At 39.2% G+C, this 22,303-nt stretch overlaps 1 protein-coding gene across 1 annotated transcript in view; it reads right to left on the bottom strand.

Annotated features, from left to right (window-relative positions):
- Positions 1–22,303, bottom strand: part of si:ch211-272n13.3 (ankyrin repeat domain-containing protein 26) — a 119,573-nt gene that overhangs the window by 75,326 nt on the left and 21,944 nt on the right. The window contains 6 exon segments of the mRNA XM_055650847.1: positions 4,115–4,259; positions 6,314–6,564; positions 6,667–6,727; positions 16,096–16,165; positions 16,282–16,318; positions 20,824–20,972. Coding sequence (XP_055506822.1) covers positions 4,115–4,259; positions 6,314–6,564; positions 6,667–6,727; positions 16,096–16,165; positions 16,282–16,318; positions 20,824–20,972 — 713 coding nt within the window.

Below are 22,303 nucleotides of genomic sequence, written 5' to 3'. Positions count from 1 at the left end.
CAAATTTACCAAATTTACCAAAGGGGGGAGGTCAGAAATTTGTTGTGCTGAAGGTTTTTTGACAGACATATAAATGAATCTGAATTAATATAATTTCAGGCAATTTACATGTAATTTAGAATGGGAAGCAGATGTATGTTGGAGAATGGGAAGACCAGATTAAGCAATCTGGTGTAACAATAGGGACATAATTACATCAGAAATCTTGGATATTTAGCATCAAATTTTGTGTCATGTATTTTTATTGTGTTTTCATGACATAAAAGGCCAAAGTATTAATTGAGACAAAAGTAGCAAAACTTATATTTTCTGATCAAAAAATAAGATACTTAAATACACAATTTTCCTCAGAAGCTTGAATAGATGTTCAAATTCTATGACAAACTTTCTATTTTAGATCCACCTAGAAAAAATTCAATCGCATTTGTACAGTTGGTTCATTTGAATGAAATGCCCAATGTTGACATGCAATGTACTGATGGTGGGGAATTTAGCTGTAGTAATATCATTAGATGTTAGGTGTGTATGGACTGTGATGGAGAATACCATTGCCTCGAATCAGAGCCCACAGTTCATATCTTCAATGAGCTGCTAGAGGAAGCTATAGAAGTGGATACAATGGAGATATTGTGGATAGGAAGAGTTTAGAGAGCAATGGGTCAAATGCAGGTAAATGAGTCTAGCCCAGTAAGCCAACATGGTCGGCATGCACAAGGTAGGTTGAAGGGCCTGTTTCCCTGCTGTGCAGCTCTATGACTCTGAGGGGAATATAACAAGATCATGATCCAAGGCTTCCTCCATATGGGCAATTCATAAGAACACTACATTCTGAAATGTTCGCCAGTTTAAATTCCATTTGGAATATTTTGGAGGACCAAGAAACCAAGAACCAAGAATGAGCTAATATCTGACTTTTTCAAGATTGAAAGGCTTTCGATGAAACAGCTACATAAATTACACAAAAAAAAAATCACATACACCATTGTACTAAATTATCTAACACCACAGAAATGACATTCAATGCTTTGATAGTCTTCATGTGGTTTCATAAAGAGGCATTTGAGCTGCTTACTTGACATAATGTGAGTTTAAAACAGTTAATGCAAAGTAATTTTTCTGAAGAGTCCAGGGATTAAAACCATAATTTCACTGAAGCATAATACTATTTGTTAGGTCGTTGCAGAAGATCATCATCGAATATATTGTCATATTTTGACAGGAATATATGCATCATGATGAAACAAACGCAAACTTTGACAGTGAAAATGTAGCAACCATGAAATATAAACACATTGGAAATAGAGGCATGGATCAAACAACGGTGTATTTTAAGGCAGTGAAACAAAAATAAAAAAGAGTTACTGGAATGTGAATTCAATATTTCAGATTTAAATTATAGATGGAAAAGGACAGCTTTGTTTTAGACAAAATTTCAATAAAAAATGATTAAAAAATAATAATGCTTAACATTTGACCTCTTGGATTACTTATTAATGGATCTTGCCATTAATAACTCATTAGACTGACCCCGAAGTTTAATGTGCTGATGAATGTCCTCATTACGTCATTCCAACTCATCCTATCAGACATTCTACACACCACCACCCCATTCCCCCCCCCCCCCCACCCACCCACTTCTTCTCTCCAATGGAAAACTAACCTGCATCTCTCGCATTTCTACTTTCAGCAAAGGGTTACAAACATGAAACATCAACCATTTCTCTTTCCACAGATACTACCCGATTTGCTGAGTTTTTAAACATTTTGTTTCAGATTTCTTGCATCTGCAATTGTTTTTATTTTTATTTAGGAATTTACATGTTCTGTCTTTAGTTTTAGCTTCACGGTCAGAATTCAATAGCTTATAAAACCAGTGTGCATGAACCCCAAACCTCTCTGAGGAAATGATTATCATGTTGAAATTTCCACCTCGCCTCCCACAAGGACCACCTCGCATACAGTTTGATGTGCCTGGATTAAGCAAGGAAGCTGATTAGTTGATAGCAGGTAAAGAATCAGACCATTTAATTTCCACCCATCTGTTTCTAGGTGTCAAGATTCTGTATGTTTTGTGTGAGAGTTGGAGCCAAATTGATGAATTACCATGCAGAAAAATGAAGTGCAGTGCTCAACACATTAATCTCATACATGCTGCATCAACTTGCATAGTTCCTTCTGTTAAACCATTGAAGTGCAGCTAATGAGACAATTTCCTGCATGACCATGACAGATACATTTAGACGAGGGTTGCTTTCCATTGACAAAGCTATTAATCTCACTATAATGTTGCTAAGTATCAGAGCAAATAAATTGAGTCTTGGAAGTGAAAAATTAATGACCGACACAAAGCTTTAACATTAAATTATAACTACAACAACTTATATTTATCTAGCCTCTTTACAGTAGTGAAATGTCATAACCCCTTGCGTCCAGTTGACACACACTTTGGCAACTTTTAAACTTACACTGGAATCCCCACTTGCCTTAAAGCCACCTCCATCGTGCCAGTGCCAAAACACTCCACTGCGGCAAGCCTCAACGACTTCCGCCCAGTTGCACTTACCCCCATCATCACCAAGTGCTTCGAGAGGCTGGTCCTGGCACACCTCAAAAGCTGCCTACCCCCCACACTGGATCCCTATCAGTTTGCCTACCGCAAGAACAGGAGTACGGAGGATGCCATCTCAACGGCACTTCACTCCGCCCTCTCCCACCTCGACAACAGAGACACTTATGTAAGAATGCTGTTCATCGATTACAGCTCAGCATTCAACACCATTATTCCATCAAAACTGATCACCAAACTCGGTAACCTGGGCATCGACCCCTCCCTCTGCAACTGGATACTGGACTTTCTAACCAACAGACCCCAGTCTGTGAGGTTAGACAAGCACACCTCTTCAACCCTGAACCCCGGCTGAACCTCAGGGCTGTGTGCTGAGCCCCCTCCTCTACTCCCTCTTCACCTATGACTGCACACCTGTACATGGTACTAACACCATCATCAAGTATGCAGATGATACAACGGTGATTGGCCTCATCAGCAACAACGATGAGCTGGCCTACAGGGAGGAGGTCCAGCACTTAGCAGCATGGTGCGCTGACAACAACCTGGCCCTTAACTCCAAGAAGACCAAGGAGCTCATTGTAGACTTCAGGAAGTCCAGAGGCGGCACGCACACCCCCATCCACATTAACGGGACGGAGGTGGAACGTGTTTCTAGCTTCAGGTTCCTGGGAGTCAACATCTCCGGTGACCTCTCTTGGACCCACAATACCTCTACTCTGATCAAGAAGGCTCATCAGCGTCTCTTCTTCCTGAGGAGACTGAAGAAGGTCCATCTGTCTCCTCAGATCCTGGTGAACTTCTACCGCTGCACCATCGAGCGCATCCTTACCAACTGCATCACAGTATGGTATGGCAACTGCTCTGTCTCCGACCAGAAGGCATTGCAGAGGGTGGTGAAAATTGCCCAACGCATCACCGGTTCCACGCTCCCCTCCATTGAGTCTGTCCAAAGCAAGCGCTGTCTGCGGAGGGCGCTCAGCATCGCCAAGGACTGCTCTCACCCCAACCATGGACTGTTTACCCTCCTACCATCCGGGAGGCGCTACAGGTCTCTCCGTTGCCGAACCAGCAGGTCGAGGAACAGCTTCTTTCCGGCAGCTGTCACTCTACTCAACAACGTACCTCGGTGACTGCCAATCACCACCCCCCCCCCAGACACTTATTATTATTTATTCAAATCGTTTGCTATGTCGCTCTTCAAGGGAGATGCTAAATGCATTTCGTTGTCTCTGTACTGTACACTGACAATGACAATTAAATTGAATCTGAATCTGAATCTGAATCCACCTAACATCATGCACATATCCATTTCCAGCCAGAATATTAACATGAGCTATCAGCTATTTTGCACTTAATAATCTAGAATTGGTAATGCATCATAACTGTCCACAGAATGTGCCAATGACTATACAACTTTTCCACCATTAAGGTTCTATTAGCAGAATAAAAGACAAAATATGGGAGAATTAGAACTCAATCAAAAAATGTTATATTTGAAAAACATTTTTTCAAACTATATTTGAAAAAAACTTGAATCATGCCTACCTCTTCTGTTTTTTCTTGGCGAAGTCTTTTGCACGGGAATCGTATCTTGAGAAGGTTCACTAAAAACAGGATCTATTGCTTCAATTCTTGAAATGCTGGAACGCATTTTTAAAGACTGGGCCTCCTGTTCATCCCCGGACATGCCCTGTACAAGAAGACAAATTTAAAAAAATATATTTTTTATATGACTTTACAGTACTAAGTACCATTATTTCACTTAGAATATAATTAATATTATAATCAAGTTAAATGATAAGAACAAATAGATCAGATACCAGAAAAAACACATTTATTTTAGATTTGGTTCTTTAAAATATTGTTATGATTTGATTTCAATAGGTCAATAAATATTTTTTGAGTCCCTAATTAAACCAGATTACTGCAGCTTTACAAATAAACTGGAAGTGATTTCAAATATACGACCCCTAATGTTAGATCACTCAAACACCGCAATAAACCTCAAACCCAATCGTAGAAAAGCTACACTAAAATAATTGCACAAGGTTTTTTAAATACTTTTGGTCGACTAAAACAGCGTTATATACTTCTATATATTAAGATACAATTTAGCATTCTATTATCAGAGGAAAGCAAATAGCTCAATCACTGCTTCTCTGCACAAGAATGCAAACCATTAGATTTCCATTTCCAATTAAGTACAACAATTATTATTTATTCAGTGGTGGTAACTCAATTCAACTCATTTATTTTCTCAATAATATAGTTGTGAATTATTGGACTATTTTGTAAATTCAGTTTTCCCACAAGTGATTTGTGATATTAGATAAATATATAGCCATGACCTGCGTGGGTTTTCTCCGATATCTTAGGTTTCCTCCCACACTCCAAAGACGTACAGGTATGTTGGTAAATTGGCTTGATGCATGTGTAAATTGTCCCTAGTGTGCGTAGGATGGTGTTAATGTGCGGGGATTGATGCTCGGCGCGGACTTGTTGGGCCGAAGGGCCTGTTTCCGTGCTGCATCTCGAAACTAAACTCTTGGAAACACGTTTGAGGTTTTTTTTTCCATTTAGAAGATTTAGAAATCTAGAAATTTAGAAGCTTTAGAAATCACCAGTTTGCTTGGAAATTTGTCAGAAGTAAAAGTCTCTTTTGTTCCTCTATTGTATATCATTATTGATGATTTATCTGTATCAAAAATAACCACTTTCTATTCAAATCAGTTCTATAGCATTGACATTTATTCTGCTCGTGAGATTTATGTCTTTAATGTCTTTGGTTTGTGCAGCAAAAGATTAACCACTCACATATTTTGCAACTACTCAGTTCAGTCTCAATATGTTATGCAATATTGCTACTTTTTTGCTTTTGAATCCCAGGCACTAACATCAGTTCCAGTCAAACTTTTCTGATAACATTCTTTTAACAGAGGGATAGCTTTCCGTTATCTTTTGTTTACTAAGCTTGAAATGTGATTCATTTATAATTTGTTTTTATTTTATTTATCGCAGCAGTATAGGTGTTGAATTAACACCTTGCTTCCAAGTCAACTGGCAATTCAGTATATCTAATCATAATTATATTATTTAAGTCTCTGCTTTTGGAAAAAAAACCTGTTTTGTTCTGTTTAATTGTGAATTATCAATCTCCAAGAATGGCTTTTAAATCATGCTTGATTTTTCCTAGACTACATATATATCCGTATTATTTTACCACCAGTGCTAAGATCAAGAGACCGTAACTTAAATGAACTCCAATTGAGTGAATTCCTCAGTATATCTTTTTTTGAAATCCTCAAGACCTCTGCTTCAAAGGTTCTTCATCAAATTTCTGCACTATCCTCCTCTCAATTATCCTCTTCTTCATTGGCATCTTTCATGTGCATTGACATTGCTGTCATGCTCATAATCTAAAACACATTTCCACTTATCTCAAATTTATCTGTGTTGCAGCAGCTAATAATTACTTTGTGTTTAAGATGAGATTTTTATGTTTCGTTAAGTAAATTCCCCAACTTCATTGCAATATATATAAGATATATGTCATGTTCATGTTCATGACATGTATTTTAATTTTAATTGCTATTTATTTTGTAACGAAAACTGAATGGACACTGGTTGAGAAACGTTTTTCTGTTTCCTCTGAGTATGCGAATACTCAGGAAATGACAATAAAGATTTACAATTACAATTACAATATAAAAATATTGCTTAAAAAAATCCAGAAATAATGATTACCTCCTTCTTGCCTTTTAATGGAATAGAGTTAACCTGTTTTTGAAAAGGAAAACTCAATGAACGACTAACAGTTTTTGGAGAATCACGTAACGAAGTCCTGGCCTGAAGTGGTGAAGTTGGCCAGCCATTCTTGTTTATTTCTTCTTCATCTTGACAATCATTTTCTAAATCTTCTACCATAATTGTATCTGAATCAGCTGGTTGCAAAATACTCGTGTGCTGTGCTTTGTCATCAACCGTCTTTTCATTCACTAAAACAGTAAATTTTTATAAACAATGAAACAACGTGAGTAACTACACTTCTGGCAGATCAGTATTCAAATTTATTTTCACTTATTTTCTCAGTAACTTACTATTTTCCTTGTTTTGCTGTGAAGAATTTATCAACTTGGTCAAATTAAGCTTCTGTGTTGTCTGTGAATAGATCTTATTTTTATTAGTGAGGATAAACAGTTACATTATTCAACTTTTATGAACTATGCACTCATCAACATGATAGGGACAGAATCAACTTTTTTTTTTTGTTAATTCACCTTTCTGCTTCCATTTTTATATAAACCTTATGCAATATTTTGCACTTTACACAATATTTAAAGTTCAAGAATGACTAATGAACCATTTTGGTGAAATCTTTTATGACTGCTGTTCCATAGCTCCAGTGACCTTGATTTGATTCTGACCTGGAGTGCTGTTTATGTGTAGTTTGCACATAAACGTAGGGGTTTTCCCCAATATTCCAGTATCCTCCCACAAACCAAAGTTGCGCAGCAGTTTAATTTAGGCTATGGGCCGAGGAGCTTTTTCGTTCAAGTTCGTGACCCAACTCACGTAACTACATGAATTTTTAATATATTGTGTAAACATTTTATATAAATCATACCTAAAACTCGTCAAGACCAAAACCTGCACATTTAAAAAAAAAATGAGAATAACCTAACTTTTTTCCAAGTAGTAATTGTCCAATCAATGCACGTTTGACATTGAGGTCGGACGCAAATTGACCAATCCCACGCTTTATTCCATGGTCGCTAGGCAGTGAGAACCCTGGGCTCAGGCTGCCTCCTCATTACATCAAAACAATAACAAAGTTTCCAAAGAATAAAGGTAATGCTAACCTTGCTGATCATTTTGATTTTCAATTGATTTATCTTTATAAACTTATGATGTGAATGGTTAAATTAAAGTGATAAATAACAAATGTAGCGGGTTAGGATTAGGGTTAGTCGGTGGGTGCTGTGAGTGGTCGGTCAGGCTGTCGGTAGGCCGGTGTTGCAGTGAGCGAGCAGGCGGACTGAACGAGCCGGCGCTATGGGAGTGTTGAAGGCGGCCCAGGCAGCATGCAGGGCAGTGCTGGCCGAGGTGGAGCCCCCGCAGCTGATCCCAAAGCGGCTCCAGCTTCCTGTCAATGGAAGATGCCTTAGCCTTCCCCCATCCTGGCACTACCCCAGTCCTACTATGGCCGTGACCCCCACTCTGCACACTGGCAGTCAGAGGGGTTCAGTAAACGGGAACCTCAGGAACCCCAGGAACTGCCCTCACCCATTAATTAGGCGGGTCTGCCGCAGCATCATTCAAAATACATTCACAATGATATTCATTATATTATTTTTATGTAATATAATTATACATAATTAAATATAATTGCAGTCATATATATATATATATATGGTATAATATGGTTTAAATAGGCCGCAGCACGGAATTAGGCTCCAATGGTGTAATATGGGCATTGGACACTAGATGGCGCTTACTTTATCAATCTCATTTTCTAATTAGTTTAATTAACTAATGTGCAACTTTGGCACTGACGAGTTATGACATCCTTCTCAATTATATTATATTTTATCAAAATCTGTGCAACATTTTATGTAGTTGCGAGACATGGGTCACAAAAGTTAAATTCTAGACACATTTTCGATGCTCGGCCCACAGCATAACAGTCTACTGTAAATTATCTGTAGAGTTGGGCATGTGGCAAAACAATAAAGGGGATTGGTATCATATAAGAGAGGATGTTAGAGGGATATAGGTAGAATTGATGGGACCTGCGGTTAGACCCAATGGGCCAAATGATTTCCCTTCTATTAAGCATATTTATATCTTGGCTCTAGCATCCTTAAGATATTTCAAATTATTTGCCAAACAACAAACTACTTTTTAAAGTTTAGCGAATGTTATGTAAGTCAATCCACAATTTGGTACTGGTGAAGGGATAAATGCTGACAAGGACATTCTGCCTATTTTTAAAAATAATTATTTAGGAGTTTTTAGGTCTCAGTTAAAAATGCTGCAATTGAAACTTTTATTGCTACTTCTAATATACATTGCTTTTGTGAATGCTTCTAATCATTACAATGCATATTTTCCTATTCCTTCAGTGGACCACTCTGGGTCACCTGTGAGTAATGGCAATGAATTAAAAGATCGTATGTATTGGTGGTATGGAAGCTGCAGTATGACAAAAGTTCATACAGCTTGGAACTATCTACAGTTGTACAGCTATAGGTCCTTGAGAGGATTCCTTTTACGCACAGCTAGTGATAACTGTACAGCACAATAGTCATAGAGTCATGGAGTGATACAGTGTGGAAACAGGCCCTTCGGCCCAACTGGCCCATACTAGCAACAATGTCCCAGCTACACTAGTCCCACTTGCCTGCACTTGGTCCATATCCCTCCAAACTTGTCCTATCCATGTACCTGTCTGTTTCTTAAACGATGGGATAGTCCCAGCCTCAACTGGCCTCCTCTGGCAGCTTGTTCCATACACCCACCACCCTTTGTGTGAAAAAGTTACCCCTCGGATGCCTATTAATCTTTTCCCCTTCACCTTGAACCTCTGGTCCTCGATTCCACTAATCTGGGCATGAGACTCTGTGCATCTTCCCGACCTATTCCTCTCATGATTTTGTACACCGACTCAACCTCTCCCTATAGCTCACCACCTCTAGTCCTGGCAACATCCTCGTAAATCTTTTCTGAACCCTTTCAAGCTTGACAATATCTTTCCTATAACATGCTGCCCAGAACTGAATGCAATATTCTAAATGCGGTCTCACCAACGTCTTATACAACTACAACATGACCTCCCAACTTCTATACTCAATACTCAATACAGGCTAAAGTGCAAAAAGCTTTTTTGGCCACTTTATCCATCTGTGACTCGACCTTCAAGGAACCATGCACTCCTTGATCCCTCTGCTCTCCAACACTACCCAGAGGCCTACCATTTACTGTGTAGGTCCTGCCCTTGTTCGACATTCCAAAATGCAACACCTCACAATTGTCAGCATTAAATTCCATCAACCATTCCTCTGCCCACCTGGCCAATTGATCCAGCTCCTACTGCAATCTTTCACAACTATCTTCACTGTCTGCAAAACCACTCACTTTTGTATCATCAGCAAACTTGTTCTTGTCATCCTTTGATGTGCAGCCAGCTATAACGATACAGCACAAGGTCCTTGAGATAATTGTATTGTATGTCGTTATTATTAAATATTAGTAATTTTCAGAACGTATTGTGATTGGTGATTTTAATTCTATGTATGCTAATAAGGAATTAAAGAATCAAAATCTGTATAAAAGTTGTCAGTTCCAAGTAGAATTTTAGAACAGTACGTGAAATGGGACTGTGCTGCTGTCCTTGTGCACAAGTCGATAAAGTGTGTCTGGAAAATGAATGCAGGTTGTCATATCCACTTGATCGACAATCACAGTGGGAAGAATTTTCGTCAAAGCATGATACCCAGGAACGAAATGGTCTATCTTGATTTTTATCTTATACTGATACTTATAATTTGATAGCTGGCAAAATAAAATTACTAATTTTAAGTCCTGCAGAAGCAGGAAGCAATCTTATAAGGATCTTCCTGACAAAATAATTGGGTGCGTAGAAAGATCTGTGTGGAATAAGGCCCAAAGATGTTATCTTGATCAAAACACGAAAACATCTGCTCAAAATTGAGGGATAACAAAAAAAAAAGTATAAAAAAAACTTTTACTAGTAATTGTTTGGATTTGTTGAAGTACTGAGCTCAGAAATGTAAACATGGACCTTCATCAACTGTAACTAGGTTCAAATATATATATATATATGTATATATATATATATATAACTAACGTTTTTGTTCTGATCTGTAACAAATGTGATGTTTGGTATCTAGTAAATCTTACTAATAATTTATCCCTTAACTTATAAAGAAGACTCCTCCTCTCTATGTACCTGATTGAACCACGATTTTTTTTCTGTCCAGCTGTTCTCACTCTTGTCCAGATATCTATAAGCGATGTATACCATATAATAATAGTGCTACATAAGGTATAAAAGTAGTGCATAAATCACATCAGCCCATTAAATTAAATGACTTTACACATGTCCAAAGCAAAACACTTAAAAAAACCCCAAAGATGTGAATTAAAACAGGAAGTGCTGGAGATACTCAGCAAGTGAGGCAACACCAGTGGAGGGAGAGAGTTATTGTTTCTTCCACCTTGAGATTTCCTAACCTGCCGGGACCCTTCCCTCTGGCACCTAACCATCTCTTGGCCTCTTTATTCATCGCAATTTGCTAGCATGTTACTGCCTCATTTTTTTCCGCTCCACCTACACACTAGCATTTTCAACCTCTGTTTACCAAGACCATCTTAGCATCATCACCAAACATGTTGTTTAAAGCCGTACTACTGTTGTTTGACAAACTAATTTATATCCTGCAGAGGCTGAATGCTAGTCCAATTCCAATTACTTGTACGCTACTTTCGATAATGACCACTCCAGTGAACATCAAACATTATTATAGTTGCTTACCTCCTTCCCTCTGGAGATCTAGGCCTCACAACCTCTAACCACATAATATCCAACCACTCATAACCCACTTTACATCTTCAAAGTCCACAAGCAAGACTGCTGTGGTCACATCATCATTTAAACCTTTTCTTACCCCTTAGAACTTATTGTATCTAAACTTGATTCTATTCTTCTTTCCTCCCACCCATATCCATGACACCGCAGGCAACTTTCACCACAATTTCCAGTTTAAAGGTCCTAAACAACCTATTTTCAATCTGTAGTTGTTATCTAATCCAGCTACATTGCTATTGCACATCAAAATGATCAGAAGGGCCTTTGCCACTTTCTAAAGGCCACTGACTTTGCTCCGGCCAACATATCCGATAGTTAGGCTCTTGTTACACTTGGTTACACCAGACAGGCCACATAATTTGCATGCCTGCTACCAGCCTCCCAAAGCAGACACCCTATTCTGAGCTCTGTCAAATCACGAAATAGACAGTTCTCATTAAAAAACGTTATGCTCAAATCAGTGAAGAAGCATTTGGCACAGAACGTTAAGGCCGTCCATTATGAACACTGAGAGCCTGTGAAACCATAAAAGGCGACCTCCTCAAGAATCAGCTACCAATCTGCCTTGTCAGTCATCATCTGTAGAAGAGTTTGCTGTTTTCGCATTGGCCTCGTTAATTATTTCAGATCCCACAATACTGGCTCAGCACTTCAACTCCCCCTCCCACTCCGAATCCGACCTCTCTGTCATGGGTCTCCTCCATGGCCAGAGCGAGCAACACTGGAAATTGGAGGAACAGCACCTCATATTCCACTTGGGGAGCCTGCATTCTGGGGGCATGAACATTGAATTCTCCCAATTTTGTTAGTCCTTGCTGTCTCCTCCCCTTCCCCAGCCCTCCTGCTGTCTCCTCCTATCTCCCAGCCTTCGGGCTCCTCCTCCTTTTTTCTTTCTTCTACCCGCCCCCCCACCCCTGATCAGTCTGAAGAAGGGTTTCGGCCCGAAACGTTGCCTTTTTCCTTCGCTCCATAGATGCTGCTGCACCCGCTGAGTTTCTCCAGCTTTTTTGTGTACCTTCGATTTTCCAGCATCTGCAGTTCCTTCTTAAACACTGGTCAAACATCCTTGATCACAAGGGACTGGTTAAGCAGAGGACAACTTCCCAGAACAGTAACACAACCAGTATTCCTCCATCTGACGATGAATACATCTGAAGAAGGGTCTCGACCTGAAACGTTACCCATTCCTTCTCTCCAGAGATGCTGCCTGTCCAGCTGAGTTACTCCAGTATTATGTGTCTATCTTCCTCCATCACTACCTTCCTTTGCTTGGGTGAACCTATTTACATACTAAACCATTCCTGCAGTTTGACCTGTGATATATTTACAACATTGTAATGTTTCTTGTTAACACTTCATGCTTATTGCACAGGGAGTAGACAAAGTTAATTGACGGCATATTAATAGTCTTGTAAATAAAGCTCTCATTCCCAACAATGAATGCATCATTACAGGTCCAATTGGTTTGTTGTTTTTTTCAATCCTCGAACCAGTAGTAACCATATTCAATGGTGAATGATCTTTTTTTTAAAATAATTCACAATTTCAATTTCAAAGCAAGAGTGTGCACAACCTTGATTACTTAACCTCTTTATATTTCAGGTTTGCAGGACTCATGGCAAGTGGCCTTACAGGAAACATTCTTTAAACTTCAGAAGCATAATTTTCCAAGCTGAACCTGCTACACATCTCAAGTTTATAATTGATTATCTTTGCTCTGTTCATACAGTGCCCTCCATAATGTTTGGGACAAAGACCCGTCATTTATTTATTTGCCTCTGTACTCCACAATTTGAGATTTGTAATGGAAAAAAAAAATCACATGTTGAAAGTGCACATTGTCAGATTTTAATAAAGGTGATTTTTATACATTTTGGTTTCACCATGTAGAAATCACAGCAATGTTTATACATAGTCACCCATTTCAGGGCATTTGGGAGACAGCAATGTCATGAAAATGACAGTATTATTGTTTAGTATTTTGTTGCATATCCTTTGAATCATGGAGATCACCAGTTGCTGAGTGTCTTCTCAGTAATGCTCTACCAGGCCTGTATTGCAGCCATCTTTAGCTTATGCTTGTTTTGGGGGCTAGTACCCTTCAGTTTTCTCTTCAGTATATAAAAGGCATGCTCAATTGGGTTCAGTGTTTAAGAAGGAACTGCAGATGCTGGAAAATCGAAGGTAGACAAAAGTGCTGGAGAAACTCAGCGGGTGCAGCAGCATCTATGGAGCGAAGGAAACAGGCAACATTACGGGCCGAAACCCTTCTTCAGACTGATGGAGGGTTTGAAGAAGTCTGTCAGTCTGAAGAAGGGTTTCGGCGGTAAGTCTGTCAGTCGCGGAGCCTGCGGACCTACTCACCATCGCGGAGCTGGCCGAGTTCGGAGCGGGAGGAGCGGTGGTGGCGCGCTGCTGCGATCCGACCCCGGGGATTCAGAGGCTTACCGCAGGTCTGGTAGACAGTAACACCGGGAGCCCGCGGTCCCTGATGGGAGACTGCTTTTCGGGGCTTCCGCAACGGCGACTTCACCCACCCGAGTTGCGGGGTTGAAGAGTTCCTGGAGCGGGGCCTTACATCATCGCCCCGCGTGGCTTGGAATGGCTGTGGGACTTTAACTTCGCCGGGGGCTCCAACAACAAGACCCGGAGCGTGGCCTTGCATCACCCGGCGCGGCGTTAATGGCCGCGGGACAATTGCCATCGCCCACCGGGGGCTTTGACTTTAACTCTGACATCGGGAGGGGAATGGGAAGTGCAGGGGAGAGATAAGTCATTGCCTTCCATCACAGCGAGGAGGAGATGTGCTTTGATGGATGTTTGTGTAAATTGTGTTATGTCTTGGTTCTTTCTTGTGTGTATGACTGCAGAAACAACATTTTGTTTGAACCACAATGGGGTTCAAATGACAAATAAATTGTATTGTATTGTATTGTATTGTATTGTGAAGCCAAGTGCCCCAAACATTATGGTGCCCTGAAATGGGGGGGCTATGTATATACACAGCTATAATTTCTACATGGTGAAACCAAAATGTATAAAAATACCCTTTAATAAAATCTGACAATGTGTACTTTAACCACATGTAATTTTTTTCTGTTACAAATCTCAAATAGTGGAGTACAGAGGCAAATAAATAAATGATGGGTCTTTGGCCCAAACATTATGGAGTGCACTGTATGCCTTCTCTTTTGCTTTTATGCTATCTATGACTTCCTTTGTCAGCTACAGTGAATCATTCCGAATTACTCCCAGAAACTCCTGCCATTGATGCTTCACCATCATTCCTACTATTGTTCCCTCACAATCAACTTAGCCATCTCCTCTCTCATGTATCTGTAGTTACCTTTACTCAACGATAATACTGATACATCTAACTTCAGCTTCTCCCTCTCAAACTGCAGGTTGGAATCTATCATGTAATGATCACTGCCTCCTACGGGTCCCTTTCACCTTAAGCTCCCAAAATCAAGTTTGGTTTATATTAACTTCACATAACAGATATAGCTCGGGTGTTACTGTAGAAGTACTCATGAACTTTATTATAGTTACACCACACACATATATATATATCTATATATATGGAATACATACAATTTAGGTGTAGGGGCATGGCACTCGAGTCATCGATTCACTTCCTCGATTCAATAAGAGCATTGTTGATGTAATTACAACCTCAACTCCACATTCCAGTGTCAACCTTCCACTAACCCTTTGCCTCGCAAATATCCATCTGAAGCTTTCTTAACAATATTCAAATACTCCTCCAACCTTTTTTTGGCATGAAGAGTTCCAGTGACTCAGAGAAAACAAAATTGCCTCTCCTCAGACTTAAAAGGCAAGCTCCTCTTTAAAAAAGGGCGACCCCACTTTCAAAATTCTCCCAAAAATGAAAATTCAACTCCACATGTATCCTGTCAAGGCACCCGCCCCTCTTTTCTACTGCCCATAATATCATTGAATTTGAATGTCCTTGTAAAAGTGCTTTATTTGTGCCAATTTCTTTTTTAACTTTAACAACATGGATTCATAGTTTATAACCTAAAATACAGACTCAGAATGTGATTTTCCTGTTATCAAAACGGTGGCAAGATGGTCAAGGTGGCATACAGGAAAATAATTCTAATATATAGATGACTACAACTACAACATTTCCAACCACATCACTTTCATGAGTATAGATATAGCAAACAGATCAACAATTACAGATACTACATCACAGTCTGTCTCGTCCCTTGTTGTTTTTTAGCAAGTGTTAAATATATGTTTTTGTGTTTTATTTAGCTTGTTTTATGTGGGAGGTGGGGGGGAGGGGGAAACTTTTTTTAATCTCTTACCTCGACGGAGATGCGATTTTTTTCCATATCGTATCTCCGTCCGCACTGCAGCCTAATATTGTGTAGCTGGAGACCGATTTTGCGCGCGGGACTTAACATCGTAGAGCTGGCGATCCCTGTCGGGGATCATCCTTGGACCTCCAACCAAAGTAGCCTGCGGACTTTAACGTGGAACTCGCGGTCCCTGGTTAGAAACCGACGTTGGGAACTCCAAGCGCAGGAGCTTCGACCGCCCCGATGCGGGAGCTTTGATCACCCCGACGCGGGAGATTCAATCGCCCTTACTGCGGTTGGTTCGACTGCCCCAACCACGGGAGAATAAAGAGGATGAAGATTAGACTTTATTGCCTTCCATCACAGTGAGGAATGTGGGGAATCCGCTGTGGTGGATGTTTATGTTAACTTATGTAGTTGTGTGTCTTGTTGCTTTTTTTTAGTATGGCTGTATGGTAATTCGAGTTTCTCTGTACCTTAATTGGGACACGTGACAATAAACAGACCTTTGAATAAAACAATATCAGTGAATATCAGTCATTTAAATTCAAGAATAAGATACACTTAAATCAATGGCAAATTACTACCTTGGAGCTACACTCTAATCCATCTTCTTCAGTTGAAGAAAACCAGGAGTCACCAGAACTCTTTGACTCCCTAAAAACAAAACATGCAAAGAAAACTCAAATAGATTAAAAAAACTTCAGAAGATTAGTACGAAATAAGTCTACTTAAGAAATGTTTAAAGTGCAACAGCAATAATCCTAACTTACCCACTAAATGACTCTATCTGAGAAACATCATCTATCACTGGAAAACAAAGCATGTGGAATTAGATTCATCCAAATTTATCTTCAGCTTGGTCTCCTTTGTTCTTTCAAATATTGCTAGACAGTTCATTGATTGACAGAAAAATAATCAAGAGCAGAATCCATATTGAATATGACAATGGATGTTTGTGCAAATTAATTTTCTAAATTCACACACTATTTTTGAGGTTCTGGACCACATAAAAGGTTCTGTTATGAAAATCGACTCTCCGAAGATACAATTTTGAACAAATGATGAAAAGATAGGGATTAAAGATTAGTATCTCAGCACAATCCCCATTGTCCACGAGAGATCTTTTGCATTTCTAAAAGATATGCCTACATTAGTTCCTTAATAATGGACGCAAAGAGCATGTGTTAAGCATAATATACAAAATTGGGAATCCACAAATATGTCCCTGGTCATATATTGGTGACCTGGGCAAAAAGAAAATTAGATTAAGCAAGAAGTGGATGAAGTCACCTTCAAACATCGATACTGTTGGATAATTGATATAATCCCTCATTTTCTGAAACCAAATATACAGCATGAAAATAACACAGAAAGATGTTGATGCAACTCCTACAACTTGATCTGTTGGTTTCCAACAATCCCACTGAAGGTAAAAGTGAGATATTGTGGATTAGACAAATCTGAAACAAAAGCAACAAATGAAGCAAATATCTGCCAGCAAGCCAGTATTCATGGAGGAATAGAAAAGCATTAGGGCGAACACTTCAACTAAATGGCTTTTCATCAGAACAATGAAATGTTTACAAGGTTTCTCAACAGGTGCTTGTTGAACTGGTGTCAGAGCCATAAAGCACGGAAATAGGCCCGTCGGCCTAATTTGTACATGCCGACCAAGGTACCCCATTTGCACATGTTTGGACCATATCCCTTCAACATTTCCTAATCACATACCTATCCAAATGTCTTTTTAATGTTATTATACCTGCGTCAACTACTACCTCTGGTAGCTCGTTCCATATAGTTGCTCCTCAAGTTTTTATTAAATCGTTCCCATCTCACATTAAACCTACGCCCTAAGCTTGTTGATTCCTCTGTCCTATTTATTTCACTCATGATTTTATACACCTCTATAAAATCACCCCAATACCCACTTTGGATAAAGTCCTAGCCTGCCCATTTTCTCTCTATGGTTCAGGGCCTCGAATCTTGGCAACATCCTCAGTACAACTGCAACGTAACATCCCAACCTCTATGTTGAATTCCTTAACTGATGAAGGGAATTCCCTAACTGAAAACCCTACTTCAACCTATCTACTTACAATGCCACCTTCAGGTAACCACATAGTTATACTCCTAGAGCCCTCTGCTCTACAAATACTACACAAGATCTTACTTTTGGTGAACATTTTAGTGAACAAAGTAAACATTTAGTGTAGACACAAGAAGCTGTAGATGCTGGTTTACAAAAAAACACAAAATGCTGGAGCAGGTCAGGCATTGTTTAGATTAAATTATAGATATGGCGTAACAACAAGCCTTTCAGTTCACCGAATCCATGCCAATCATTAATCACTCGCACGCTAGTTCCATGTTATCCCACTTTCACATCCTACACATTGAAAACAACAGCACATGCCAGGTGAATAAAATGCATTGTAGCTCCTGAGAAATTGAGGATCGGTCCTCCAATCCTCTCTATAGACTGGAGGAATTAATAGTACATGTACATGTTAGAAAATCCTATTTTGTATGTTCACTAAATACGGTGTGAAAGGGAGAACATGTAGATGTCACATGGATTATGTTTGTGTATTTTTTTCCAGAAAGTTATTATTCTCAATACTACCTTTGTCAGAATCGCTTGCTCTTGACTCCAGTTCAGGAGACTCCTGATAGTCTATGTCCATAGGAATGGGCATGAGAAACAGATGAAACAAAATCAGAAACAAAAGAAAAGAAAACAGATAAAATAGCAAACTCTAAACAAACAAAATGTCAGGAGAAATATGCTGACAGGGGAAAACAATCTAAAAGCTTTTTCTAGGCTGTGCGAATATTGAAGTAAGAAATTTGAGTCAAGCATGAGACCTACACATATTTTGCACAAACTCTTCCGAAGTGTATGGCAAATGGTTGGCATAATGTTGTAAGCAATATGCAGCAATATGTCAAAAAAGCCTGGTAAATGTGGCTGTTGCAGGAATATCTACAGAGCTTCCAACCGCATAATGCAGAGCAGGGGCAAGTCATTCAAACTCAATGTGCTGGCACTGACTAAATTATATACTTCTGCAAGACTGACTGACCATACTACTATTATTTCTGCTTTGTACAAAGAATATTATTGCAGTTTTCTGCACAAGGAATTCTGTTTACTATTGCCTCTGTAGGAGCTTCAATCACCTCACAGCAATAAAGATAAGGAAGCAAAAAACCAAAATAGATATGCATTAAGAATTCAAAATACTGTCGTGACTAATGGCAAACGATAACCTTGTTGCTTCTGAAGAAGGAATAAAAGACCATATTATAGCAATATAATAACAGCTCCTGATAATCTTGCCATAGAATATGGGAGCAATTTTCTGAGTATGACTCATCTAAAAATCTAATTTTCGTTAATTTAGAGGACATTCATCTTTCAACACTGCACCGATTACTTAATTCCATAGATTATCATCTCTATATGATGGCTTATCCTACCTTTCTTTCGCATACCTTGCATTTAACACACACCAATAAGTGGAAAATATCAAAATTATGCCAAAAGTAGTTTTCTCATAAATTAAATTGAAAATGCCGCTAAATCTATAGAAGCAAATATGGCACTTTATATTTATGCAACTACACAGTACATTTTAATCATAGAATCATAAGGTTTTCACTACATCTCTACTTTCAAACCAAAAATAATCCCCATTCTTTAGATAGACAAAAATGCTGGAGAAACTATGGAGTGAAGGAAATAGACGACGTTTCGGATCGAGACACTTCTTCAGACTGATGAGGGGGTGGGGGTGGGAAGAAGAAAGGAAGAGGCGGAGACAGTGGGCTGTGGGAGAGCTGGGAAGGGGAGGGGAAAGAAGGAGAAAGCAGGGACTACCTAAAAGCAGGGACTACCTTGCTCCTTCTTCCCCTCCCCTTCCCCACTGTCTCCGCCTCTTCCTTTCTTCGTCCAGCCTCCCCCACCCCCACATAAGTCTGAAGAAGGGTCTCGACCCGAAACGTCCCCTATTTCCTTCGCTCCATGGATGCTGCCTCACCCGTTGAGCTTCTCCAGCATTTTTGTCGACCTTCGATTTTCCAGCATCTGCAGTTCCTTCTTACCCATTCTTTAGATGGTCACATTTAAAATCTTAATACTTGCCCATAAATCTACCCATGGAGTCTCATCTTCTCTAACCATGACCCCACATCATCATCCCCTGCACAACCTCGCCTCACATCCAATCACCAGTTCCGTCTGCTTCCGAAATTTCGATTCAGCCAACCATAACATTTGAATCTCTCAAATCAAACTCTGGCTTTAGAACCCCAGCATCCTAAATCACTTCCTAGCCTTAAACTTCAAACTATATAACTGATCAAGCTTTTCATAATGAAATAAAAGTTAACATAGAAACATAGAAACATAGAAATTAGGTTAACAAGTGCAATAACCAACCCTTGGCAAAGAATTAGTCAAGTTGACCAAAAGCTTTTTGGATTAGATTTGTAAGAGGCAGAATGGCAAGGATTCAGAAAGGTGAGCTTTGTCCCAGTTTGGCCGTGGATTGAAACAAGAAACTGTACATGCTGGTTCACAAAAAAAAGGACACAAAGTGCTGGTGTAACTCAGCAGATCAGGGAGCATCCCTGAAGAACATGGATAGGTGTCCTTTCAGGTCGGGACCCTTCTTCAGGCTGGAGTGTTGGTGATGGGATGCAAGGCTAGGACCTGCCTGAAACGTTGCGTTACTCCAGAACTTTTTGTTTGAGGATAAAATAAGGGTTGGCAACAAAAGGGGATGTGGAGGCATGAGATGCGAGAACTGGTATATCTCCCTCATTCCCTTACTATCCCCATCTCCTCCAGCCTCTCCTATTACTGCCATCTTCCGAATGCTCCGCTCACCCCCTTGCTCTGACCCACTTTCTACACCCTCACTGCATAATTCATCATTTCTGATCCACACTATCCCTCTGAACCCCACCATACTCTCCTTCTCCCACACAACTCTAAACAACTTTGAGTCGCTGAATGGATGGATGGTCTCAGAAACGAAAATCACTGATTGCACTCAAACTCGGAAACAAAATATGTTCCACAGTTCTTTATCCAGTTCTGTCATTAAATCATTCAAGTAAACATCAGCAGCTGCTTTCACGCAATTTGATTAACATTATTTTGTAAAAATAGTTTTTAAATTGGATTTAAAACTGCAGTGCTTATACACTTTGAAATTAACAAAAAACAAAAGTATCTCATCACACAGTGCCGAAATATGTTCAAAACATTTCAATATTATATCTACATTTTCTCTTAAACTTACTTTCTTTATCTATGGCTGGTCCTCCAAATCCAAAGTTCACTTTAGCAGCATGATCCGGAGTATTGGGCACCCCCTTTATCTTTCTTGGTCCATAATGTGGTGATTGAAGTCTCTTTTTTGTATTATGCTCAATGATTAGATGAGAACAACTGTACAAATCAAAATAAATATATTGCGTATAAGTTTTGCCCAAAGTGGAAGAAATATTTTTTCTCAAGTAACAAACTATTTCCTGTACCTTTCATTCCGAAATCAATGAAACAAAATATACAGCACAGAAGATTGTCATTTAGCCAATCATACTTTATCAGCTTTTTCTCAAGTAACAAACTATTTCCTGTACCCTGCCCTAAAACCAATACCCTCCATCAAAATATTTACCTATCCCACTTTTAAAAATCAATGTTGAATCTATCAATTGTCATGCTTCAACTATCATTCCAGTTAATGTATTCAGATCATAAAACCTCAACTCACTTCTGGTTCTTTAACTAATTATCTAAAATCTGAATTCTCTACCATCCCTTTCTGCCGTGGAAACAGTTTCTCCTAATTTACTCAAAGTCAGTATTTTGAATGACTCCTGCAAAAAATAAATCAGCAGCTGCAACAGGGGTATATTTCATCACAATCCCTAACCTATTGACCTTACATATCACTCAAATATTATTCAACTCAGCGACCAACTTGGATAAAAAGGAGATGAACTGAACCATGTTTCAAGCAGGCTCCAATCTAGAAAATATTCAACCACTAGACAGCATACATGTTAAGTAACAGAAGGGACATGCTACAAAGCTAAGAAATCCTAAAACCAGTTGATTAAAACAACACTCTACAGAAATAGCATATACAGACAATGAATGGTAAATGATCATCAAACAGGAAGAGAAAATATCATAACATAATCATATTCAAAATTGGTAAAGCCCAACAAACAAGTGCAAAGACCATCTTCAGCCAGTCGTGGCAATGTGATCTACTGAACTTTCCTTCCGAAGACATCACATTACAGATGTAGTCGGTCAATTTGTTTCATTCATGAAGCGGCAAAACAAATTGAACAGAGGAAAATATGGGACCCATATAATATCCATGTGAAGTTGAAGATTTATGTTCCAAGCATTTACTCAGGGGTGTCCAAACCAATACAAAAAGGATAGATCCACTTATACTGTTATAGATCAATCCACACTTAATCATCATCAACATAATGCAGGATGACGTTGACAGCACTATCACCAATTACTAACCAATAACCTGCTCCAAGGTGTCTGGTGTGACCTTCCACAAGTTCATTTTCCAGACTGCAATGACTTTGGTTCAATAATATTAAGTACTAACATAAACTGAGCATTTAATTTAGTGATCTATCTGCTTTATGCTATTATAAAGTATATACTTTAATATACTAGCTAACAAAATATTATTGATAGCGCAATGAGATTAGATTGTAGCATTTCTCGCCGTAATATTGCAA

The sequence above is a fragment of the Leucoraja erinacea genome, chromosome 19, assembly GCF_028641065.1.
Source record: "Leucoraja erinacea ecotype New England chromosome 19, Leri_hhj_1, whole genome shotgun sequence".
In the NCBI taxonomy this organism is placed as follows: Eukaryota; Metazoa; Chordata; class Chondrichthyes; order Rajiformes; family Rajidae; genus Leucoraja; species Leucoraja erinaceus.
Note: the sequence above shows the minus strand (reverse complement) of the source record. Positions and strands in the feature narration are given on the sequence as shown.